At 43.0% G+C, this 25,126-nt stretch overlaps 1 protein-coding gene across 1 annotated transcript; it reads right to left on the minus strand.

Moving 5' to 3' along the window:
- Nucleotides 1-336: 336 nt before the first annotated feature.
- LOC112432520 (general transcription factor II-I repeat domain-containing protein 2-like) lies at nt 337-2,856 on the minus strand. The gene has a single exon (XM_076881359.1). It carries the CDS (start codon nt 2,314-2,316, stop codon nt 517-519), a length of 1,800 nt encoding a protein of 599 aa, XP_076737474.1. The 5' UTR covers nt 2,317-2,856; the 3' UTR covers nt 337-516.
- Between the last annotated feature and the right edge of the window lie 22,270 nt (nt 2,857-25,126).

The following is a 25,126-nucleotide window of genomic DNA, read 5'->3' on the forward strand; positions in this document are numbered from 1 at the left end:
CATCTCTGTGCTTGTCCTGCTAGACCAGGGGTGTCAAACTCAAATACACAGTGGGCCAAAATTCAAAACTGGAACAAAGTCGCGGGCCAACGTTAATATTTATTGAAAAAAATCTTCCTCCAAATATAACAAGGAACCTTTTCTTACAGACTCAAATAAGTTTTGCTGAAAAACTGAATATGGAATAAGAAACGCTTAATACTGAACGATATATAACTTATATAAACATATATAACTTAATATTGCACACATGCAAAATTGAAATTCCAATTAAATAACATATCACTGGAATGCATTTCTTAAGTAAAAATTGTATTTGCAGCCTTCTGATTTAAATTTTAGCAGTAAACTTTTTCCCCAGGCTAATAATAAATGTAAAAATAAAATAACAATAATAAACCACTTAACTAATAAAAATATCATTAAACGTGAAACCATTCAAGCCCATGTCTGGGAGTAGCAAGACAAATTGCACAAAGAAAATGGTAATTATAGCTCAGTTTGCTACACACTGATCTACTCTGATGCGTCCAAGCCAGACACCTGGCATCTCTTCTTGGATGCTAGTTCCTCAATGTCTGGGCTCAGGCTCTGAGCTGAGGAAATCCTCAGGATCGAGTGAAGGTGTTCATCGGTCAGACGTCTCCTGTGAGATGTTTTGGCCATCTTCATTGAGGAGAATAGTTGCTCACATAGGTAAGTGCTGCCGAACATGGAGAGCATCTGAGCAGCGTGGGTCCGGAGCCCAGGCATTGTGTCAGGGATGAAATGTGGAAATTGTGAAGCGCCCACAGCATCATACTTTGATTTCAGCGTGTCACTACACTGGAGTTCAATCAGCTCCATTTGGAGGTTTGTTGGTGCTTTTGCCACGTCAACTGCAAAAGGATTACTGAGCAGTTCAAATCGACATTTCTGGGCGTCAAAGTCGGCAAACCGCCAGGTAAACTCAGTACTGAGTACACAGAGTTTTTCAGCAAACTGTGCACATGGGAACACAGCAGTAGAGATTTGCATGTTCATCGTTTGGCAGCAGGGAAAATGGCCCAGGTTTCCTTGTAGCATCTGATTCTGCCACAAGCACAATTTCGTTTTAAAAGCCCTCACTGCAGTGTACATATCTGTGATGATACGCCCCCGTCCCTGAAGCTGCAGGTTCAGCGCATCGAGATGGCTCGTGATATCACACATAAAGGCCAGCTCACACAAAAACTCTTGCTCCCTGAGCTCAGCTGTGTCTTGCCCTTTGCTTTCCAGAAACTGAAATATTTCCTCGCGTAGCTCGAAACATCTGTTCAGTACTTTCCCTCGGCTTAACCACCTCACCTCCGTGTGATACGGCACGTCTCCGTATTCCGAACCACACTCCTCAAGAAAAGATTTGAATTGGCGGTGATTCAGACCTTTGGCTCTTATAAAGTTAACTACTCGTGTTACTGCGGTCATAACATGTTCCATCTTTAGGGCTTTGCCACAAAGTGATTCTTGATGTATGATGCAGTGATAAACAGTCAGCTCACCTGCACAGTTCTCCGCTCGCATCTTCTCCCGTACCCTGCCCACCAGTCCGCTCCTTTGACCACACATCGCTGGTGCACCATCTGTCGTTAACCCCACAAGTTTTTCCCATGGCAACTTCATTTCAGTTAGACATTTGGAAACCTCTTCAAATATTTCCTTCCCTGTGGTTGTTCCATGCATTGATTTTAATCCTAAAAGTTCTTCCGTAACACAGAGAGTTGAGTCCACACCGCGGATGAAGACTGAAAGCTGGGCAGTATCAGAGGCGTCGCTGCTCTCATCCATAGCGAGGGAGAATGCAACGAAACTGTTTCCCTTCTCCATCAGCTGGTTATTTAGATTGTTGGCAAGTTCACGTGTGCGATCAGCTACTGTGTTTCTGCTCAGGCTAACATTTGAAAATACTTGCTTTTTCTCTGGGCACACTTTCATCATACAACTTTTCACAAACTCTCCCTCACTGAAGGGCCGGGCTGATTTTGCGATCTCTGCTGCCACAACAAAACTAGCCTTTACAGCAGCCTCACTTTGTGATATGGCTTTTTTGAACATAGTCTGTTGTGAAACAAAACTTCTTTTCATCTCTTCTGCTTTCCGGCGCCTTTGAGTCATGTCCAGGTCCTTGTACTTCTCTTGGTGTTTCGTTTCATAGTGTCGTCTAATGTTGTACTCCTTGGTTAAAGCCACATGAGCTCCACATACAAGACAAACAGGTCTGTCTTTTACATAGGTAAACAGATATTCTGTCTCCCACCTGTCCAGGAAGCTCCTGTTTTCGTTCTTTCTTTTCGCCATTTTGGGAGAGGTAGCGCGGCAGTATTCATGCGGTTGCTATGACTACAGTAAACAGAGGAGAGGGCGTTAATGGGTCCTGTCCTGACTGACGCGCCAAAACGCCAACAGAGCATTCTGGGAGTTGTAGTATTAGCAGTACATGCGCTGCATAAGACCGGCGGGCCAGCTCTAATAGTAATTTGGTATGGCCTCGCGGGCCAAATGTAATTAGGCTGCGGGCCAAATTTTGAGTTTGACACCTATGTGCTAGACCTTAGTTCAGCGTTCGATACTGTCGACCATAATATCCTATTAGAGCGATCAGAACATGCTGTAGGTATTACAGGTACTGCGCTGCAGTGGTTTGTATCATATCTATCTAATAGACTCCAATTTGTGCATGTAAATGGAGAGTCCTCTTCACACACTGAGGTTAATTATGGAGTTCCACAGGGTTCAGTGCTAGGACCAATTCTGTTTACATTATACATGCTTCCCTTAGGCAGCATCATTAGAAGACATAGCATACATTTACACTGCTATGCTGATGACACCAAGCTCTATCTGTCCATGAAGCCAGATAACACACACCAATGAGTTAAACTGCAAGAATGTCTTAAAGACATAAACACCTGGATGGCCGCTAACTTTCTGCTTCTTAATTCAGATAAAACAGGTTATTGTACTCGGCCCTGAAAATCTTAGAAATATGGTATCTAAGCAGATTCTTACTCTGGATGGCATTACCTTGGCCTCCAGTAACGTTGTGAGAAACCTTGGAGTCATTTTTGACCAGGACATGTCCTTCAACGCACATATTAAACAAATATGTAAGACTGCGTTCTTCCATTTGTGCAACATCTCTAAAGTTAGAAATATCCTGTCTCAGAGTGACGCTGAAAAACTAGTTCATGCATTTATTACTTCCAGGCTGGACGACTGTAATTCATTATTATCAGGATGTCCAAAAAACTCGCTGAAAAGCCTTCAGCTGATCCAAAATGCTGCAGCAAGAGTCCTGACAGGGACTAGAAAGAGAGAGCATATTTCTCCTGTTTTGGCTTCCCATCATTGGCTTCCTGTTAAATCCAGGATTCAAAATCCTGCTCCTCACATACAAGGTCTTAAATAATCAGGCCCATCTTATCTTAATGACCTTGTAGTACCATATCACCCTATTAGAGCACTTCGCTCTCGCTCTGCAGGCCTACTTGTTGTTCCTAGAGTATTTAAAAGTAGAATGGGAGGCAGAGCCTTCAGTTTTCAGGCCCCTCTTCTGTGGAACCAGCTTCCAGTTTGGATTCAGGAGACAGACACCATCTCTACTTTTAAGATTAGGCTTAAATCTTTCCTTTTTGCTAAAGCATATAGTTAGGGCTGGACCAGGTGACCCTGAATCCTCCCTTAGTTATGCTGCAATAGACGTAGGCTGCCGGGGGATTCCCATGATGCATTGAGTTTTTCCTTTCCAGTCACCTTTCTCACTCACTATGTATTAATAGACCTCTCTGCATTGAATCATATCTGTTATTAACCTCTGTCTCTCTTCCACAGCATGTCTTTATCCTGTCTTCCTTCTCTCACCCCAACCGGTCACAGCAGATGGCCGCCCCTCCCTGAGCCTGGTTCTGCCGGAGGTTTCTTCCTGTTAAAAGGGAGTTTTTCCTTCCCACTGTTGCCAAAGTGCTGCTCATAGGGGGTCATATGATTGTTGGGTTTTTCTCTGTATCTATGAAGCGCCTTGAGGCGACTTTTGTTGTGATTTAGCGCTATATAAATAAAATTGAATTTAATATATTCTGAGCTAAGTTGATCTATAGTGTTACATCATATTCTATAAGGATGTTATGTGTTTGTAGACTTTCTGCCCAGTTTGACCCATTTAGCAGAAGTCAGCCTGTTTAAGGCTCTGATGTCTATTCTGTGTGACTTAAAGCAGTTATGACATGGTCCGATTTTCTCACCCAATAAAGGAATATTTCATATATCAGTCTACTCTTCATTCTATCAGACACAGTTATCACACCTCCTACATTTGCTTTTACACATATATGTAAGCATTGAGCCAAATGTAATAATGCCAACATACTGAAGGAACAAAATTTGTCTCTTATATATGAGACATCTGTATACACACTGTCACAGATACTTGTCTGTGAGTGAAGTGATTAATATAATAACTATAATATTGGCCATATCATATTTACACTGACTTTAGTCTCATGAACAACATCAGCTAATTGTTATTTACAGCTAATCTTAAACGACTGTTCAGCACAGAAATGAAGCCCAACAATCATGTTTCACAGTCCTGTGGTCTCAGCCTCAGATACTCATCAGATCACACAGAGCTCATGTAGAAACAAATGAACTAAATATGTTCTCCTTCATTTCTGTCAAACAAAGCTGTATGAAACGTTTCCAGCTGTTAGTATCATGGTTGCTAGGCAACCTGGGCAGCGCGACGGAGGCTAGACGTCCCATTTCACGAGCCTACGAGCCTCGCACTTCGGCCTTAGCGGTCTTTGAGTACGCGGCCCTTGAGGACTTTAAAGCTGCAGAACCTGAATCGGGATACAGCCATGATGATCTCCAGCCTTGTGCTCGCCAACATTCTCACCTGAGTTAAGAAGACGATCACTGAAATGGTCTCAGCAGGTCCTTTGATGACAGCAATGAAATGCAGTGGTAAGGCTTTTTGGGGATTAAGTTCGTTTTCATGGCAAAGAAGGACGATGCAGTTCATCTGATCACTCCTCATAACATTCTGGAGTGCAGGCAAAATGCTATTATAAAAACTTAAGCAGCAACTTCTCCAGGTTCCAATATTTATGCAATTCTCAAACCTTTTGGCCACGACTGTATAACCTCTTCTGAAGTTTAGTGGATATTATACATGGTTATGCTCAGGATGTGTCGGCCAGTTTCCACTGGAAACGCCTTTTGGTTAAACTGTCAGCGAGCAATTTGCATTTGCACGGTTACATTTTTATATAACTTTAATGCACATAAACAACAGCTGCTTGTTTCAGTGAAAATACATTGATGGGTTTTTAATAAAGTTGTGCAGCTGTAAAGTATTTTGTCTGGTGTCAATTCTATCGTCAGCTACATCGTTATGGCAAATGTTCAAATGTATATGGTGATAAATATCTTTGGTCATATGGTCCTGCTCTGTCTGTCACCTTCTGTGTTGAGCTCATTGTTTCCTCTGTAGTGGCTGAGCTGAGTCCAAGTAGCTGAAAATGTTCCTCTGCTGCTCCGTCAGACTCTCCTCCTCCTGCTGATCAGCTGGGACACAAAACAGATCTTTGTTAGGCTCCACACTGCACTGAAGAGTCAAAGTGTCTCATATGTTCATCTGACAAGTAAAAGAACACATTTTTGTTTCCCGAGGTGGGCAACTTGTTGGAAACAAACACAAAAGCTTTGAGCACTGATACCTGCCATCGCTGGCATTGAAAGATGCAACGCCAGCAATGTGGATTGTCAAGACTCAAACCAATCATCAAGCAAAGACAACAGGGATCATTTGTTTCTGTTTATTTAGCATTCACAGCATTTGTAGTTGCCTTCTGTGCAGGGGAAGTCCACGCACACTGTGTGGTACCGCCATCCGCAGAAGGTGCATTCAACCTCTGTAAGAGAAACGAGATTGTCTGAGACTGAAATGATATTCACTAAAGAAGTGGTGATTTGTAAAACTTCACATTTTGATCCGGGACGTACTCTGCATGAAAACAAGCGCTCACTCTTCCTGCTCAACAAATGACAAGGGCGGAGCCTTATACCACGTGATACAGAAGCTGTGCCGTGTGATGCTAAAATTAGCAGGGAAAAAACCACGGAGAGCACGTCAGGGATGACGAGAAAGTGACAGGAGAAAATCCGTCCCGGTCAACCACCCAAACATCAATAACGGGAACCTTATACAGCGCTTCCCTATACCCGTCGAACTCCCGCAGGCACAAAGACATTACGGAGGCTATCACTTATCACCTGACCAAAGATATGGCTCCATCAACACTGTGCAAAACGAGGGATTTAGGAAAACGATCAACACCCTAGACAAACGCTACACAGTGCCGTCCCGCAACTATTTTTCTATTGTTGCACTACCTGCTCTGTACACGCAGCGTCGAGCAACGGTGGAGACGGAATTTCAAGCAGGACAACATTTTGCTGCAACAACAAAACGTGAGACATTTGTTGTTTTATGTTTATTTATTGTTATGAGAGAATCATGATCTCAATTCTAAGCCAAAACATCGTGATTCTCATTTTATGCAAAATCGTGCAGCCCTAACATTAACACAAAACTGTTGTTTCACCAGAGAAACACACATGAAGAGAGAGAGAGAGACAATAACAGCTACCAAACAGTCGTCATAATTCGTCACACAATGAGAAAAGGACAAATCAACAAGTAACAATGACTAATTAATATTAAAATCTGTAACATAATGTATTGTTTGGAGTTTAGTCTGATTGGTTCAGGATGACCTGCCATTATCCAATCACACGTCTGCTTACCTGCATCTTTTCTCTTTTTTCTAACCTGAGCACCTGATGGCTTTGAACTTTTGTTGTCCATCTTCCATTGGTTTGAATTTTGCGCTCCAGTACAAACACAAATCCCCCAACCCGAGGATCAGCACAATTAACCTAACAGCAGGCACGTGCAGAGGGGGGGGCTAGAGGGGCTTGAGCACCCGCCCCTTTCCTGATGGGTGCCCAAGGTGCCCTTTTGTTGAGGCAACTTTTTTTTAAAAAATTATTATTTTATTTTTTTTAATGTGTGTGTGCGTGCGGAGTCCTGTCTGTGCCCCTCAACAATAATATTTAACTATTAATCACATTTTGCTAAATAAAAGGATCTGGCTTCCATCAGTCACATGATCACATTTAACCAATGATCGCCCTTGACGGCAGAACGCGCTGGTTACGAGCCGGGAACGAGCTCACAAAGAGCACGCGCATTTTTAGCGGTCCGGAGCTGTAGGAGAAACACAAGTTAACTCAGAGACACAGACTGATGCGACAAAACCAGTAAGTAGGTGTACAGCGCACACTGTAGTGTGTAGCACACAGGAGTATCAGCTTATTACGTACACGTTGGTAAGCTGTCTTGTTGCTACTGACGAACTGAAACAAACGAGCGTGCTGTGTGTGCAACAGCGCGACAAACATTACCTGTCCTTTTATTAACTGCACAGGTAGTGCTGGTCACAGCTGCTGGCTACCTGTGTAAGGCTCTCATGGGTCTGTAGCTCTGTCACCGTTTTAGGGAACATATTTAGTTTTAAAGTAAGTTTCCGGGCTTTTCCTGCCTTTCTGGAGGGATTATATTTCACTAAAAAACGATCTAATATGCATGTCCACATAATTATGCATTATTATAATTATAATATATTAAAAACACACGCTGTATTTTAAAGAACATACATTAAGAAGCAGATTATATTAGATTTATATTTTAAATAAGACAAAAGTTGGATGTTACAGCAGTAAAATGATTGTATCTCTACAGTTTAAAAATGTAATAAGCTTTGCCTCTGCACAGAGTGGATAGTGAAACAAATGGAATCATCATAAATACATTATTTCATATTTATTACTTCCCCCTCCTCTTTGCTTTATTATTGTAGCTCTAGTAATAAATAATAATGTAAGGATTCTGGATCAGCACCATGATGCCCATAGTATATACAGTATTCTGAAGAAGGTCTAAAATGTCACTGTGTGTGCGTGCATGTGTGTGTTTTATTTAGATGGATTTTTAAAAAAAATATTACTCATGATATAACATTGTGCAGACATGGCTGGTAAGGACATGAGGAGGAAACAGCAGGAGCTGTGTGAGGCTACTAAAGGCAGGGCTATAACATTTTTCTGTCATCATTTTATTATAGATTAAGTGCAAGAGTTGTTAGGTGTGGATAATTAGATTATAGTTTATTGCAATAGCAAGTTGTGCCTTGTTCTCACATAGCAAGTGCAGAGTGATATATGAAATGATGGGATGGAAGGAAGAAGAGAAGCAAAGAGTGATTCACAGGCAGAGCCTAAATTATTTCTCACAGTTTTTTGTTGCCTTATGGTTCCAAGCGCTGTCACCAATCTTTGCACTTTGTTATTATCTCATGACACTTGTTTAATCAGCTACCATCTCTCCTGTGGACTTTTTACTGTCTACAGTCTCAGACCAACACAGCCCTGCCCTCATAGCTGGACTGGCCATCGGGCATACCGGGCATTTGCCCGGTGGGCCGCTGGCGATTTTTTGGTTTTTTTTGGGGAAGGGTATAAACAATGAAAGGTGTTGGATTGGCCAATTGGTCATGATCGACTCTGGGCTGGACCAATTACAGCCGAGGAGGTCGGATGCACCCTCCCCCTTGTTTAGCAATCTTATAGACGAACTAAAGAAAATGGAGAACAAAAAAAGGAAAGGAGGTGCCGAAAAAATTAGGGCCAAAAAGAAACAAGCCCTTCAGGCAGACGCTGCCAAATGTGTGAAAATTACTGAATTGTTTGGTGGTAGCTATGGCATAGCTTCCATAGATTTAGCAAGATCAGCAAGTGGTGGAGGCCAGCAGGTGGATGAAGGAAAGGGGAGGCAAGAGAGAGAGCTGGAAGAGCAAGAGAGAGAGCTGGAAGAGCAAGAGAGAGAGCTGGAAGAGCAAGAGAGAGAGATGGAAGAGCAGGAGAGAGAGATGGAAGAGCAAGAGAGAGAGCTGGAAGAGCAAGAGAGAGAGCTGGAAGAGCAGGAGAGAGAGATGGAAGAGCAGGAGAGAGAGATGGAAGAGCAGGGGAGAGAGATGGAGCAAGAGAGATGGAAGAGTAAGAGAGAGAGATGGAAGAGTAAGAGAGAGAGATGGAAGAGTAAGAGAGAGAGATGGAAGAGCAAGAGAGAGAGATGGAAGAGCAGGAGAGAGAGATGGAAGAGCAGGAGAGAGAGATGGAAGAGCAAGAGAGAGAGATGGAAGAGCAAGAGAGAGAGATGGAAGAGCAGGAGAGAGAGATGGAAGAGCAAGAGAGAGAGATGGAAGAGCAGGGGAGAGAGATGGAAGAGCAAGAGAGAGAGATGGAAGAGCAGGAGAGAGAGATGGAAGAGCAAGAGAGAGAGATGGAAGAGCAGGGGAGAGAGATGGAAGAGCAAGAGAGAGAGATGGAAGAGCAGGGGAGAGAGATGGAAGAGCAGGGGAGAGAGATGGAAGAGCAGGAGAGAGAGAGCCAGGGCATCGATTACTTTGCTCGCCCTGAACCTGCCATATTACAGGCCTTCTTAGATTACCACCCACAGCAGAACAGTAGCAGTGCAGTTGTGATGAGGGTGTTCAGCTGTAAAGATGGCACCAACAGGAAGTGGCTTACTTATTGCAAAGAACGCCATTTATTGTTCTGCTTTGTGTGTCTGGCATTTGCAAGGCTGACTGACACCAGCACATTTATAACAGGCATGAGTGACTGGCGACATATACATCTGCGCACAGAGGAGCATGAAAAGAGCACTACACACCAGACCTGTGCTGAAGCTTTTTTCTTAAGGTGCTCAAAAGGCAACATCAGGAGCTTGTTTGCTGGCAGTCAGTTGTCAGCTCACAGAGCACAAGTGAAAAAGAGACGGCAAGTTTTAGAGCGTATAGTGGATGTGATCAAAGTACTTGGGAAGAGGGGACTCAGCTATAGGCATGTGGAGAATGAGGCTGCATACACTTTAGGTGATAACACCATCGATCATGGTAACTTTCTGGAACTGATTGTGTTATTAGGCAAGTATGATATGTGCCTTGGAGAACATTTGAATGACTGCATTGAAAAAAGCAAGAAGTTGCATCAGACCAGTGGATCAAGAGGTAGAGGATCTCTCATCACCCTACTCTCCAAAACAACTGTCAACTCAGTGATTGATGCACTTGGCCATCTCCTTCAAGAGAGCATCGCCAGTGATGTCCAGAAAGCTGGGATGTTTTCTGTTCAGCTAGACACAACCCAAGACATCACAGGTTATGATCAGTGTTCAGTAATCATCAGGTATGTTACTGAGTCTGTGCAGGAGAGGCTTGTCTCCATAGTGAGGTGCGAAGCATCCACGGGGCAGTACTTTGTAAACTTGCTTTCCGGAGTTTTAGAGCATCTGAATCTAGACAAGGCCATGTGCATTGGGAATGCATTGCATGCCGGGAACTCCTGGCAAAACAATCCAAGTACCGCATCAAATACAAGCATTTGCAATTGCAGCACCGCAAAACGTTCATTCTCCGGTTCCAATACCTTCTTGTCTTTTCTTTGCCGCACAAAAAAGGTATGTACAAAACGACGGAGAACAATGCCGGTCCGTACAAAGACAGACTCGATGAAAAGACAAAGAAAAGATACGAGGAAAAATCAAAGGAGTGAAAGGGTCAGACCCTTACGAGCACACAGAGGGACAAAAGACGTTAGCGTGCTGCCCAACTTTCACCACGCTCAGATTTATAATTATACGGTTCTTGGAGTGAGTGCATACACTCATGAAGTTTAGTAACTTCAGGTCACTGCAACAAGCCCAGGTACAGTTTACCGACGGATGGGTAGAGGACCTTGAAATGCACCGAAAGACCATCGTACGAACAAAGGTAAGTTTACCTTTGTTCGTCTCACAAATCGTCGTCATAAATACACATTCGTTAACCGTGTATTAATATAACCTTTGAGCTCAACGGTAATTAATTAGTAGTGGAAAAATAATTGTAATATTTCAGCCATTTCTGCTGTCCAACTACTTCTTACAAAATACATTTTTAATGTTAATTAGATTTTTTTTACGGCAGAAATAAAGGTTATATAAAAGTCACTGCCACAGACTGATTGCGGCTTCTACCTTGTTACACTAATGTTGTTTGTAGCTCAGTATGACTTTGTGTCATCCATGAGGGATGCATTTGACATATGTTTCACATATTATAGCCCAACAAGTTATTTATAGCAATTTAAATACGAGCAATCAGTTTCTTTGCAAATACCGGAAATCAGTTTTTGGCAGACAATCACTTTTTGGCACAACACCGGCTATTGCAGTTAATAATACAGCAGCTTCTTGCCATTTTTTGTGTTTCTTTTTATCGCTGTGTAACTGAGTTCAATTGAAAGCCTGCAAGTACCTCTTGCCAAAAGTTCCCAGAATCCTTTGCGGTTTTATCCATGAATGACGTCACATTTTTGGTGGGTTGGTCTCCAGTCAAAATGCCCGGGCCGATTTTTTGTCCCAGTCCAGCCCTGCCTGCCCTCCAGCACTATCCACAGCAACCCCTCAACAGCAACATTGTACCCATCAGGTAAAGCATCGGCTACGTTTGCTTTGCCTTGTTGCCCATATTAGATTCTTGATGAAAGTGTGTTGTTGTTATTCAGCCTGGTTCAATGTGCCCCTTTTTAACTTTGAGCACCCGCCCCTTTAAACCTCTCTGCACAGCCCTGCCTAACAGACCTACACCTTAGTTCACAGATTCACTTTGTCTAAGGTTGATTTCTGGGATTTCACACAACCCAGGATTCAGATCGTGAATCCATGATGGGCTTGGATTTACATCATTATCAATGAAATGTGCTCTACTTGGAAGCAGCCGGCCCCGCCCCTTTTGACGGGTTGTGTGAGACTTTAAATCATCAAACTGTAAATTATAAATTTAAATTGTTATTGATCCTTTACCCCGAGTCCTAAAGTGTAGATTTATTTTCTTACTCTTCTTATATTTGTTGTTTGTTTACTTGCACCGCTGTAACTGCAGCCTCGTCGTCTCGTCTCTCTATATGCTGGACTGTCTGTAGCGGAGATGACAATAAAGTTTACTTTGACTTCAGCAGCGCGCAGGCGCACCGAGGGCTCTCGCGCTCACTTTATAGAATTTAGAAAAAACATGGGTGCAGATTATAAGTCTGTATCATAATATCTGTTTGTTGTTTTTATTTTGTTTTGCGAGTTGGTTATTAGATGCCGCTCCAGCCAGCCAGAGACTCCCCGCCGCCCCGCCCTCTCCTCCCTGTGCCGCCAGCAGCAGGCGCACCTCGCAAACGGAGGGCGCCCTTACTCCCAGCAAATGGCTGATAGAAAACCGATCGGTGCCTACGAATTTCCCAATATGCGCTGGCATGACGTCGGGGAAGCATGGGTACGACCGATTATTTTATTTTTTTCTTGCCCGTGATGCCCCCCCCACCACGATGCATTCTATTGGTTTGCACACTTACACACACCCAGCTGTGGTTTCCTGTTTTGCTGGACTCTGGAGAGCCCCGCCTTTAACGCTCTTCTCTCACAGAGAGCAACAGAAAACTTGGAAAAACTCCAGATTGACTGAACTCAGTTCAAAGTTACCTTGACACCTTTAGATGTGAGACGTAGTGATGGTCCGCTTGAAGCTGACGCTCCGGTGCGTGTGTCAGAAAGATCAACGCGCTGCTTCAGAAGCACCGTGTCGAGGCTTGATTCGTTTGGCCAGAGTCACGTGATCAGTGACGTCTGAAGCTTCGTTTAGAACGTACCTTTTTTTAAATCGAACTTTATTGAAACACAATGAGTATACAACATACAAACAGATGAAGTTTACAAAAGAACAGAACATGAACATACAGAACCAGGAGTAAAAAAATGATGATATGAGTAGGCGAAAAAAATCAACATATAAATATTGTTCTGAGAGGCTTTTTGTTGGTTGAGTCTGAAATTGATTGTATGTACAATTCATATCCTTATAAAAAGGCAGAAATATGGTGTTTTATTAATAAACTTACATTCATGGATATAAAATAGCTAAAAGTATTAACAAATATTTTATAAAAAACATTTATCATTCTTCCTGGGGAACTTAAAGAAACAGAATAAAACATTTTGCCATCGTAAAGAAAACTCCCTTAAAATATGGACAATAACAAAACTGCTAAATTCTTCCAGAATCTCTGTGTAGAGGAACCAAAAGAGATGTGCCACAGTTTCTGGATGATCCCCACAGAAAGTTCAATTAGTATTTATGTCTCTTTTAAATGTTACCATATAGTGACTGGCTGGGTCACATTTATGAAGAATTTTATATGAGATTTCCTTCACCTTGTTCACAATTAGATATTTATGGGATCATCCAGACTGTCTTCCAGGTGATATCTGGAACATGTCGGTTCCAGTAAGATATTCTATATATGGGAGAGACATGATATCTTCTTGGAATAAACTACGTATTCTCTTATTGCTGTTACCAAGTTCCTGTGAAAAGCAGATTTTTCCCACTGCTGACTCAGCTGGATCAGGGAGAGTGACTGAGGCAGATATTGAGCTGTCAGTGTTTTTATATAACATTAAAGTCCCTGAGGGTATGGCACCAAGCACCACTGAGAATTCCCCAACACTGACGGGAAAATTATATAGTGTAAGGAATTCATTGTAAGTAAGTAGTACTCCCTCGTTAAATTTTAAAACTTAGTAGCGGCCGCCATTGTTGGCAGCTGAAATTTGGCTGGGCCGCGCTATGAATTCTGGGATATGGTGGGCCACGAAGGACACACCCGACCCATCCTTCAAACTCGGGGGAATGAAGGACGCATTTGAAGGAGTCGAGGAATCGGGACAGCCTTCGTCGCCTGGCTGTGACGTCATCGGCCTTCAAATGCGGCCTCCGGAGGATGCAGCCGACGTTTTGGGACACAGCTTGTGTGTCTTTGTTGGTCATGTGACCTCCCAGGGACTACACATGGAAACGAGCAGTTTAGCTCAAATCTGGCAGGTTTCCATCGTCTGTTTTTGTCCTGATGTCCATGAACATGAACACTGTCCCTGTCAAACACGTCCAGATAATCTGATCCAGTGTTGTTCTTCTTCTGTGGTGTTTGTGATGGAGCTGCTGATCCTGATGTCCTCCACCAAGGGGGCAGCAAATTCAGCTGACTGTCATCATTTATTAAAAAGATGTAACAATGTGACATAATGCAATATAATAGTGTCAGTTACACATTGTGGGTTGCACTGTGGCCAGAATGGACATTACCTCCTGCCTAATGGAAGCTGTCAGCCATCCTGCAACCATGAATTAGATAAGCAGAAGTGAAGGGATTGTTAACAACAATTTAATAATAAAATGTAATGTGATAGTTGCACTTTATTAGCTCCCCACAATCGTATGAATAATAACCATGAATGCACTGCATGCTCATAGCAAGTTCTTTAGGTTTAAAGTGAGATCCTGCTTTAAAGGGCGCTTCATCTGCTGGGAATGACATGTTTCTTCTAGTATGTAAGGCTCAGCCCATCTTACTGGGACTTACTTTTGTAGATCCACATGCTCTAAACCTGCTGCTCCATGATTGGTGCAGAAGCTTTAAGCTACTATTAACAAATAATAACCATGGACTTAGTTGTTACTACAATAACTTATCATTGAGCAACTTTTAATTTTACTTGTAAAACTATGCAAGTAGAATTGAATGGGGCACAGTGAGCTGAGCACAGGCCCACTCTGTGACACTCAGAGGTTTGTGGATATCATACTGAGAGTATTGGACACAGTGCAGCCAGCTTGCAGCCACTTTCCCACCACTTTAGCACAATGTTTACATGAGACTCAGCCACACTAATGTTCCTGGGCAGACATGTGGTGCAGCATGGCTGATGGCACTGTACCTGCAGCTGTCATGGACAAGAACCACTCAATACCTCACCCAAGCCAAGCCTGTGCTGATGTTGTGATCTGAGACCGAGACACTAACCCAGGATCATGATATGATGTTGTGAGAGTTTCACTAAGAATTAGCTCTGATTACAAGATTTCAATCTATGGTAACTCTAATTTGTATTTACTTCAGTTTGTTCATCTTGGAGCTGTGTGCAGCTGAGGACAGTCTTATTATTACCAGGTGAGGATATGTAACAGCCACAGTCTGTAGAGATGATGTCACCATGGAGTGGTGATGTCACTGGAGCTGCCAATATGTGCTCCAGCCAAAGCTACACCAGAGGGTTGTGCTGTGTAACAGGTTGGTGCAGGTGGTGTTATCTACATTTGAACATTAGGCAACAGTCTCATGAAGACACTTTCTATTGTTCACTAAAGACCAACAATAACAGAGACAAAGGGAGAGCAGCAGAACTAGTGCTAACAATTAGCACTGCTAGCCTGCCCACCAACACCAGCTAATGTTCTAAAAACGATGATCAATGATTTTGCTGTAACGGCTCCAGCTGTCTGTGTCAGGGACACGTTGGAGATGAAGTGAGTGATCCAGTGACAAAGGTTTGGAAAGCTGCAGTCAGCTGAGACTAAAGGAGTCACCTGACCGAGAGACCAAATGTTTCACTGAGAACGTCCAGATGAACAGAATCAACCTTTGGGATAATCTGTTCCACACATCCATGTTTCACTTACTGCATTATATTTCCTCATTGCTGTGCACACAGGCCTGTGGCTTATAACCAACTCCAAGTTCAGACTCAGAGGCTGCTGAAGCTGTTTTCTGGAACAGAGACGTGTTGGATATAAAACCAACTCTTCTTTATGTGTCAGCACTGAGGAAAGGAGCAGCTTCGTTTCTAAGTGTATGAAGGACTGTAGCAGTGTGTGTGTGAGCTTTATTTCACAGACAGAACCATGTCAAAAACACAACTTCAGGTAAAAACAATACAAAATCAAAGAGTCTGATCAGAAGGATTAAACAGAGGAGTGTGGGACTGTTTTTAACAGACAGCAGGTTAAGCCAGGCTGGAGGAGTAAACTGAGCCTCGGTGTGAGCAGCAGTGTGTTTGACAGGAAGCTGAGATAAACAGTCTGGAGCCCATTTAGTGCTTCATATGAAAGTGTGAGGATTTGAAAGCAAATCTAAAATCAAGCAGGAGTCAGTGTGAGAATGATTTGTGCTTTTCCTCAGTCAGATGCTGGGAGTTTCAGTTCATCCATGTTCAGCGTGCTGTGCTTTGTGTAACAGGAGAATATGACAGTATAAATCAAGTCTTCATGTCACTGAAAGCCTCCACAGTCTGCTATGGAGGTGCATCAGTTTGGATTTACAAGAAGAACATTTCTTAAACCTGCCACAAGATGGCGCTCCAACAGAAGGGATGTCCACAGTGTAACACAGACACACACATACTGTGTGAATGTGTGAGTGAATGGGCTTTCAACACAAGGCTTCTGCTGCTACCTTTAATGACATAATTAGCTAACAAGAACAAACTGTTAATTACCACCAAAGAACGGCTCCAGATTTTAGCTGCTGACCATTTTGTGAAACGTTGATTACATCAGCTTATTGTTGATTTTTCAACCTTAATATCAGCTGCTTTAAAGGAGCCTCGTTCTCTCGCAGTAACACTTTTCTTCACTAGATGCAGTGCAGGCACAGTCTGTGTTTCTAAACTACACACTAATGTTCATTGTTGTGCAGCTAAATCCTCCCTCTGGATGGGAAGAATCCCTGTCAGGCTTCAAACACCTGGCTTGGTGTTCTGGAGCTAATGTGTCACCTGTGAGGACTCTGAGATGAACACACAGCAGACACTTCAGTTCTCCGTCTGTGTGTCCTCAGTTTCCCAGCATGCCTTGGCTGTGGTGGTGGAGGTGAATGAGGGGGAACATGCTGCTCTGTCAGCACTCAGGTTTCATACCTGGTGATCTCAGAGGACAAAGCGGCGTTACAGCAGCGCACGTTGATGAGACCTGATGCTCTGAACAGTTCAGACTTCAGCCTCACTCTGAGAAAACAAACGACTGACTGTCAGCAGCAACTACACCTGCTCCATCAGTGACGGAGAGAAGAACTGAGACTGAGAGACATACAGCTGCAGGTCAAAGGTCAGAAACGCCCGCTCTTTGTACGGGTCAGGAGTTAGTACTGCAGAGGTCAGAGGTCAGCTTGCTGACAAACCATTTGAAACAGTTTGGAGCTAAAAGCACAACAGCAGAGGAAAGAAGAGACACTGCAGAGATGATGCAAAATATTGTGTTTTGTTCTCAGCTGTCAAAAAGTGTAACACACGTGTTCCAGCACAGCCTTTGTGTACTTTCACTTCTCCATACTGTCCATTGGAAATCCTGTTTGTTACTTTTTGATTTCAGTCCATGTGTCCAAAGCAAACTTCTGTCCCACACTTTCTCTGCTGACTCTTCACCGATGCTCAGATGATCTCAGATGATTTCACCAGAACTCATCAAAATTCGGGCTCCACAGAAACCCAGACGTCACTAAACAAGCGTAACAAGCAAAGTGAAAACTGGTCGTTCAGCTTTATTGACCAAAGATAAGCTCACATGTCACCTCATGACACAGACACTTATTTCCACAGCATGCACGAGGACTGACAATAAGTGTCTATAAAGCCACTTCTATCTGCCACACCTGTGCTTCTGTCATGGTTGCTCTCCTCTCACTCTGTCATTTATCCACAGTCTGCCTCCCTCTGCTCCGTCAGCTGACGTCCTCTCTACACCACCTGCTGTGTTTTATCCTGCAAAAACACATTTAAGAAGCGTTGCACCGAGTAACGGGAGGAACTGCTATAAAATCCATTTAAAGGAGGTGGTGCTGAGTGCTGTGACTGGGGTCCCACCACTGACATCACGGGTGGAGGACATGTTGGAAAACTGCTACAAAGTGCTGTGCAGCCAGCAGAGCTTACAGTCTGTCCTGTGTGTCATACAGGCTCTCACACTTAGTGTTTCTGTGACACATTGAAGAGAAGTTTGTGTTGTTCACAGTTGTGCTTGTACTGAGTGACAGCTGACATGACCTAACAGGAATAATGTGTCTGTGCTGAATGAGAAGTAACACACAATGAAGTCTTGATGCATCTCAATCATCCAGGAAAGTGAGTCTGTTGCTTCTGTTCATCTGGACGCAGCGTTTTGTGGGAGAAACGTGTCGTCATCATCAGGTGACGTCTTCAGTCTCAGCTGCAGGTTTCAGTCTTACAAACAGGACATTTGCATAAAGACTGAAAGCAGCTGCAGGAACGATGGGCTGGGAGCTCCGTTCCTTCATCTTAATTATGCAGATTCTCAGGACCATTGATCAACAACCACTGATCCATGTCCATGAGTCCCATTCACAGAGATGTGGGAATGGCTGCAGTCACAGCATGTAAGATGGAAATAAATGAGAAGTATTTAGCTGAAGTGGATTTGATTTATGTTACTTCTTTTTTAACTTGTAGTTCTACATTGGAAGATTATTGTGATATTGAAATATAAAAATACATTTATATTCTATTATTTTCTCAAAATAAGCGTCACACTCGTGGAAGCCGGTGTAGCCGCCGAAACGCCTGCATTTATGGAGACTTTCAGCCCCAGGTAGGCCAGTTATGGATCTTCAGATCCACATTATGTCAGCAGCTGTTCTCCACCGTGAACTGTGTTCAAACAAACACGCTCACGCCTCACAGACGACAGCTTACAGTCTGTAGAGATAAAGTGACTTCGTACAGCCCCGTCTTCAGTCTTGTGGAGATGATCTCGACGCTTTGGTGGATGTTACTAGCTCCTGTGCAGTATTTTGTAAAGACATGATTATACCCCGTAAGCGCGTTAAAATTTACGCTAACAATAAGCCATGGGTCACTAAAAGTGTCAAATCCTGTTTAAGGAAAAAGAGACAGGCCTTTAAAGAGGGGCTGTTACCGATTTTCAGACAGCTACCAAGGAAATGAAAATCGAGATCTTGAAAGCAAAACAGACAAAAACCTTCTTGAAAGCAAATTTGCTGCAAAAACTTTTGGGTCTGCCTGGACTTGTATGAAAACCATAGCAGGGTTTCAAAATCCCCAGAGCAGCAGTCAGGTCATTTTAGATGTTTTAATTCAGACAGAGATTTTCAAACGCTTTAAACATGTTTTATGCTCGTTTTAGTTCTTCTGTTTTCAGCGAGGATATTTGGGAACTGAAACAGAAACTGAGAGATACTCAGCACTTTATCATTGAACTCAGCGATGTTAAAAAGGCCTTTCATACAGTCAATGTGAACAAGAGCCAGGTCCTGATAATATTAGTGGCCGCCTAATTAAATCTTGTGCTGATGAACTCAGGCCTATATTTCAGGTTATTTTTAACAAATCCTTGCAAACACAACATGTGCCCTCTCTTTGCAAAGAAGCAGTCGTGGTTCCTGTCCCTAAATCTAAACGACTTCAGGCCTGTTGCCTCACTTCAGTTGTCATGAAAGTCTTTGAAAAAATCATCAGAAATGTGATTATGAAGAGACTGAAGGTCAGCTGGATCCAATGCAGTTTGCATACAGGCCCAACAGAGGAGTGGAGGACGCACGTTTGACTTTACTAAATCTGATTCTTAAACATGTACAGAGTAAAGGGACTTTTGCAAGACTTCTTTTCATTGATTTTTCTTCGGCTTTTAATACAACACAGCCCCATATTTTAATTAAAAGACTTTTAGAACAGTTTGAAATCAGGAAAAACCTGCTGGGCTGGATTTTAGATTTTCTAACTGACAGGTCACAAAGAGTGAGAATAAATGGGGTTCTGTCTGACCCAGTGTTCTCCTCCACAGGTTCTCCTCAAGGCTGCGTCCTATCGCCCTTATTATTCACTCTCTATACAAACATGTGTCAGGGCAGACATGAAAACAGGGTCATTATTAAATATGCAGATGACTCTGTTATTGTCAGCTTACTGAAAGAGGGTGAAACTAACCACGGCCCAGTCATTGATGACTTTGTTCAGTGGTGGGAGGAGTCTTATCTCCAGCTGAACATATCTAAAACAAAAGACATGGTTGTTGATTTTAGGAAACAACAAAATGGGCACGGAGTCACTTTAATTAAAGGTCAGAAAATAGAGCAAGTACAATCATATAAATATCTTGGGACCATAATCAATGAAAAACTGAACTTTGATCAAAATTGCAAATCAGTTTGTAAAAAGGGTCACCAGCACCTTTATTGCCTTAGGAAACTTGTTCATTTCCACATTGACCAAAAAATGTTAACTTTGTTTTATCGTTCTTTTATTGAGTCTGTTTTATCCTTTTGTTTGGTGGCATGGTTCGGTCAGACCTCTGTCACAGAGAAAAACTCTCTGAATCAGATAGTGAGATGGTCCAGTCGTCTGATAGCTGAGCCACAGTCTTGTTTAGCCTCCCTGTACTCTGAGCAGGTACAGAGGATGGCTTTATCAATCCTTAAAAATGGTTCCCATCCTCTAAGGGGTGAATTTCAGCTTCTTCCCTCAGGACGGAGGTTTCTATTTCCGAGATGCAGGACAAAGCGTTATAAAAACAGCTTTGTCCCCGTTGCTGTCACTGAATTAAATAAGAACTGTTTTTGATTCGAAATATTAAAGTATGTGTCACAGTGAGCTTTATATATTTACTAGGTATGTGTGTTTTTAAAGGGATGTCAAATGCTGTCATTTGTCTGTAAAGCAAATTTACCTTGCCTTTGGGTATAAATAAAGTTACCTTACCTGCAGACGCTGTGCGCAGAGGTTCAGGAGCAGAAGTCCCGTTGTAAACATATCACGGCAGACCCGACGATGTTTGCATGAACGCGCTTTTTTTAAAAGTCAGGTCAAGGCTCCAAAAGCCCAAAGGCGATATAACAGTTTGTGTTTGCTACATGGATCATTGTAGCTCAGCTTTCCTTTGTTATATTTCTTTAAGAGCTCAAAATGTGTTCATTACATAAATCAAATGTAATTTTCTCTGTAGCACTTCATGGATTTCATAAGCAACACACTGTAGTTGTTCACACAAAGCATAAAGGTAAAAACAATATACACAGTGTTATCTTCATTTTAGATGTCACAAAGTATTTGCGGCTCCCAGTGTTTTCCCGAACCCTGACCCTTTGCGTGGAAACCGGGTCCAAAAGGCTCTTTGGGTGTTAAAGGTTGCTGACCCCTGCACTAGGCCCAACTGACACATATATTTGATTCCAAATACAAAAAATAATGTGTAACCTGCTGGAAGAATGTAGGAGGTTGAGACAGGATCTCAACACTTGGTGTCTGCAACAAAAGACAACAATATGTGGGCCGATCGTGGCTCAAGAGTTGGCAGCTCGTCTTGTAATCGGAAGGTTGCCGGTTCGAGCCCCGGCTTGGACAGTCTCGGTCGTTGTGTCCTTGGGCAAAAAAGCACTTTGGGGTCCTCAGGGACGAGTAAAGCGCTCTACAAATACAGGCCATGTAATGGCAGAAACATTCTCTAGTGTAAATCCTGACTAGTTCATTAACTACAGATCAGTTTCAGTGAACATTATTCACAGAGGGATCTGAGTTCCTTATACCAGACTCTACAGAAACTGTAACACTGTACAGCTCTGCGACCCAACAATATGACAACAATGTAACACACACTAGAATCATCAAATAAAGCCCCACTAACCACTAGAACTAACTAACTAGCACTGGACACTTGCATATTAGAGATTTCTACCACCATAGGAGGCGAGATATCATCCTTGAACCAGAGCATCCAGCCCTCAATTTCGGACATAAAAAGCGACGTGGCCAGGCATGATAACACTTTGACTGAACTGCAGGACTGTGCCTCGAACCACTCTGACACCATCGCCACTCTCCAGGCCACTGTGGAGCGTTTGTCTGCGGAGGTAAAGAAGTTAGATGAGAGATGTGGAGCTCTTGAGGCACTCCAGGAGGAATAATTTAAGAACTGCAGGAATACCAGAAGGCACAGAGGGACCCAAGATGACTGAGTTGGTTCACACCTGTTGGCGGAGGCGCTATCTCTCGAGGAGAAGCCACTCATCGATCGAGCACATAGAGCGAATCGCCAGCGTCCCAAACAAAGTCATCTTCCTCGGCCCATCATCTTGAGATTGCACTACTACCACATTGGTGAGGAAATTCTGCTGAAAGCTGCAGAGAACAAGAACCTGATGTATAAGGGTTTTTAAAATAAACATCCTCCCAGATTTCCCTCCCTCTGTTGGAAACGCAGAGCCGCATTTGCAAATATGAGAGGAAGACTACGTGGGATGACCGGCGTCAGGTACAGACTGCTATACCCTGCAAAGCTGTTAGTGACCCATGGTGATGTGAGGAAAAGCTTTACCGATCCCAAAGAGACCGTAGACTACGCGGAGAAGCACCTCTCCCACCCACCTTCAAATGTATTAAAAGCAAGGATATATCTATATGTCTAACGCTGACACAGCACTGTGTTTCTTCTTTTCCCTTTATATTCCATGTAAAGGTGAATATGGAGCGTTTATGGAGCTCGTTTATTGACCAGCTGTCAGTTAGAAGGTAAGAGTTACTAGGTTAACAGAGGTTAGCAGTAACAGTACGGGGAAGTATATTGTGTTGTTCTTTTGTTGGTTTTTATTTTATCCTACTTTACTTTGTTATTTTGATTTTACCTGTTGTGAGTGCTTCCCGTAATTCTCCTTTTTCTTGCGCCGCTGCGGCCAGAGTTCACAACATTACATATTTTTGTATCTATAAACAGGAAGCTGACACTCTCCAGACTTTATCAAAGGTGTGAGCGTCACAGCAGAGGCCTTTGTGTCAACGTAGCTGAAGACAAAACACAGAAACACATGAAGGAGATTTTCCTGGCCTGGATTTTATACAAATATTCTGCAGTACATCAAAAATGAAAGAAAACCATTAGTCAACATATGAACATCACCTCTGAAGTTACAGAGCTTTGATTGGAGACACAGCTGAGCGTTTTGCATTTTGCATAATTAATTACATAATTAATTATGTAACCATAATTAAATGGTTACATCATCTTTAAAGTCCCCAGAGATCAGGAAAAGGGCCTGAGGGTGCTGTGTTTGGAGTCTGCTGGTTACAGTGTGCAGGACCTCACAGGCTGCTGCAGCGTTAGCAGAGGGCGGGACATACACAGCTATCATAATCACGTGTGTAAACTCTCGTGGTAGATAGTACGGTCTCATGCTAACCGCTAGCAGCTCAATGTCCTTACAGCGTAGCGTCTCTTTGATAGAGAAATGCCCAGAGTTACACCATCTATCGTTCACAAACACAGCCAGACCCCCTCCTCCCTTCTTACCACTCTCCGCTGTTCTGTCATAAGAGGCTCAGCAGCTAAAGCAGCACACCTGGGTCTCCCAGCCTATTAAAAGCAGCCCTTTGCTTCACCTGCTTCACTAAACATTATTATTTTAAGCAGAGTGGTGTGATTCATGTAGGCATTGCTGTGTGACAGGATGACTTTTCTTGCACACCCACCAAATGAGGGCGCACATGCTTCCACGCCCACTGGTGACTGCACACATCCTTTCAAGGAAGCATTTCATTCATCCCTAACAAATGGAACAAAACACTGTGCAGCGTGTTCAGGTTTGAACGTGGCCCTGGCCTCTCTCTGCATCCACCTGGCACATGCAACACACATCCACTCCCTGCTGAGCTGCTTGTATTTGATGTGTTGAAGTTTTGGTAAAGTTTGAATAAATTCCACTTTATTTATAGGAACATTTCATCTGTGGACTCCTGCTTCCCCTCTCCTTGAGCCAGTTTGTGACGGGAACATGACATAAGAAAAGTAATTTATCCCTTTTTGATTCTGTGTATCTGGCGCTCATCCAGTGAGTTCACACTTGGCAGAAACAGACTGAATTTGTCTGGAGAACTTTGGCTTCATCCAAGTTAGATAAACACACTGTGTCTCTGTCAAAACAGCAGTGTAGTTGTGGCACTCCTGTGAGGGAATGACCACATGAATATTATTTTGTGTAAAACACTCATGTAACGGGACATTTTTCATTGCTATATGTATTTATTTTCAGTTTCTTTAAGAGGATAGAAAATCCATGTAACAGGGATTCATTTTATGTTAGAAAGCAGTGAGGGCGGAACTTTGGTGCTTGCTCCGGGGTTTCGGGGAGCAGTAAGTGGAGCCCACCTTCCGCTGCTTCCTCAGACACGTTCTGGAGGAAAGCAGAGACGCATCGTGTCTTCCTTACTCTGCTCTTCACCTGCTTTTACAGGTCGGTACACGGTGCTCGCACCGAAAATGTTGTTTATTGTCACCATGGTTACCCACGTTAATGTGAATGGGAGAGTTAAGGCGGTCCGCCAAAGTTATTTATATGTAAACACGGGAGAAAACCAGAGGAGTGTCCCGCGCGACCGCACCGCGAGCCCGCTCGTTAGGTGGAGCGCTCGTGAAGCAGAGTCAGTGCGCTCCTATGCTCTGTGCAAACGTGTTGTAATGCTCCAATCAAATCAGTTCTGTGAGATGTGAATGTTAATAGTTCTGTTAAAGTGACTGAGTAGATTAGCTAGTGTAACACAAGCACTCTGAGCAACTCTGTGTAGCTAACAGAGGCATTCATGGGTTGATTCAACAAGCTGTGTTTCATGATGCACTAAATAGTGATTTTGTCAGTAAATTACTGGAGGGAACAAATGTAATGTATTTACCAATGCTGTTATTGAATAGAACTGTTTAGCCAGTAAGACACTGCAGAAGACAATGTGATGTGTTTATTGATATGATAAAAGGATGTAGCTGTTATGGAAAGAAGTGTGAACTTGAGAAACTGAACCAGTTAAAAAGAGTATATTTCACTGATGTTGTGAAATAAGTAAATGTAATTGATGTGAATGAGGAACCAGCTGAACAGTATATTGAAAGCTCATGTTTAGTGTTTTATAGCATTTATTTGTGTGAAATAAATCAGACTCAGACACGTTCTGGAGGAAAGCAGAGACGCATCGTGTCTTCCTTACTCTGCTCTTCACCTGCTTTTACAGGTAACATATTTGTCATCGAGGTCTTCATCCTTGGGACCCGTAACATAGTAACTTCTTCATTGTTATACTTCTATAGTTTTCCCATTTTGTGAGCTGTGGATG

The sequence above is a fragment of the Maylandia zebra genome, unplaced genomic scaffold, assembly GCF_041146795.1.
Source record: "Maylandia zebra isolate NMK-2024a unplaced genomic scaffold, Mzebra_GT3a scaffold11, whole genome shotgun sequence".
NCBI classification, from domain to species: domain Eukaryota; kingdom Metazoa; phylum Chordata; class Actinopteri; order Cichliformes; family Cichlidae; genus Maylandia; species Maylandia zebra.

What these genes read in the sequence shown, in the direction of transcription:
- LOC112432520 (XM_076881359.1), bottom strand. Translation starts at nt 2,316, where the DNA reads ATGGCGAAAAGAAAGAACGAAAACAGGAGCTTCCTGGACAGGTGGGAG.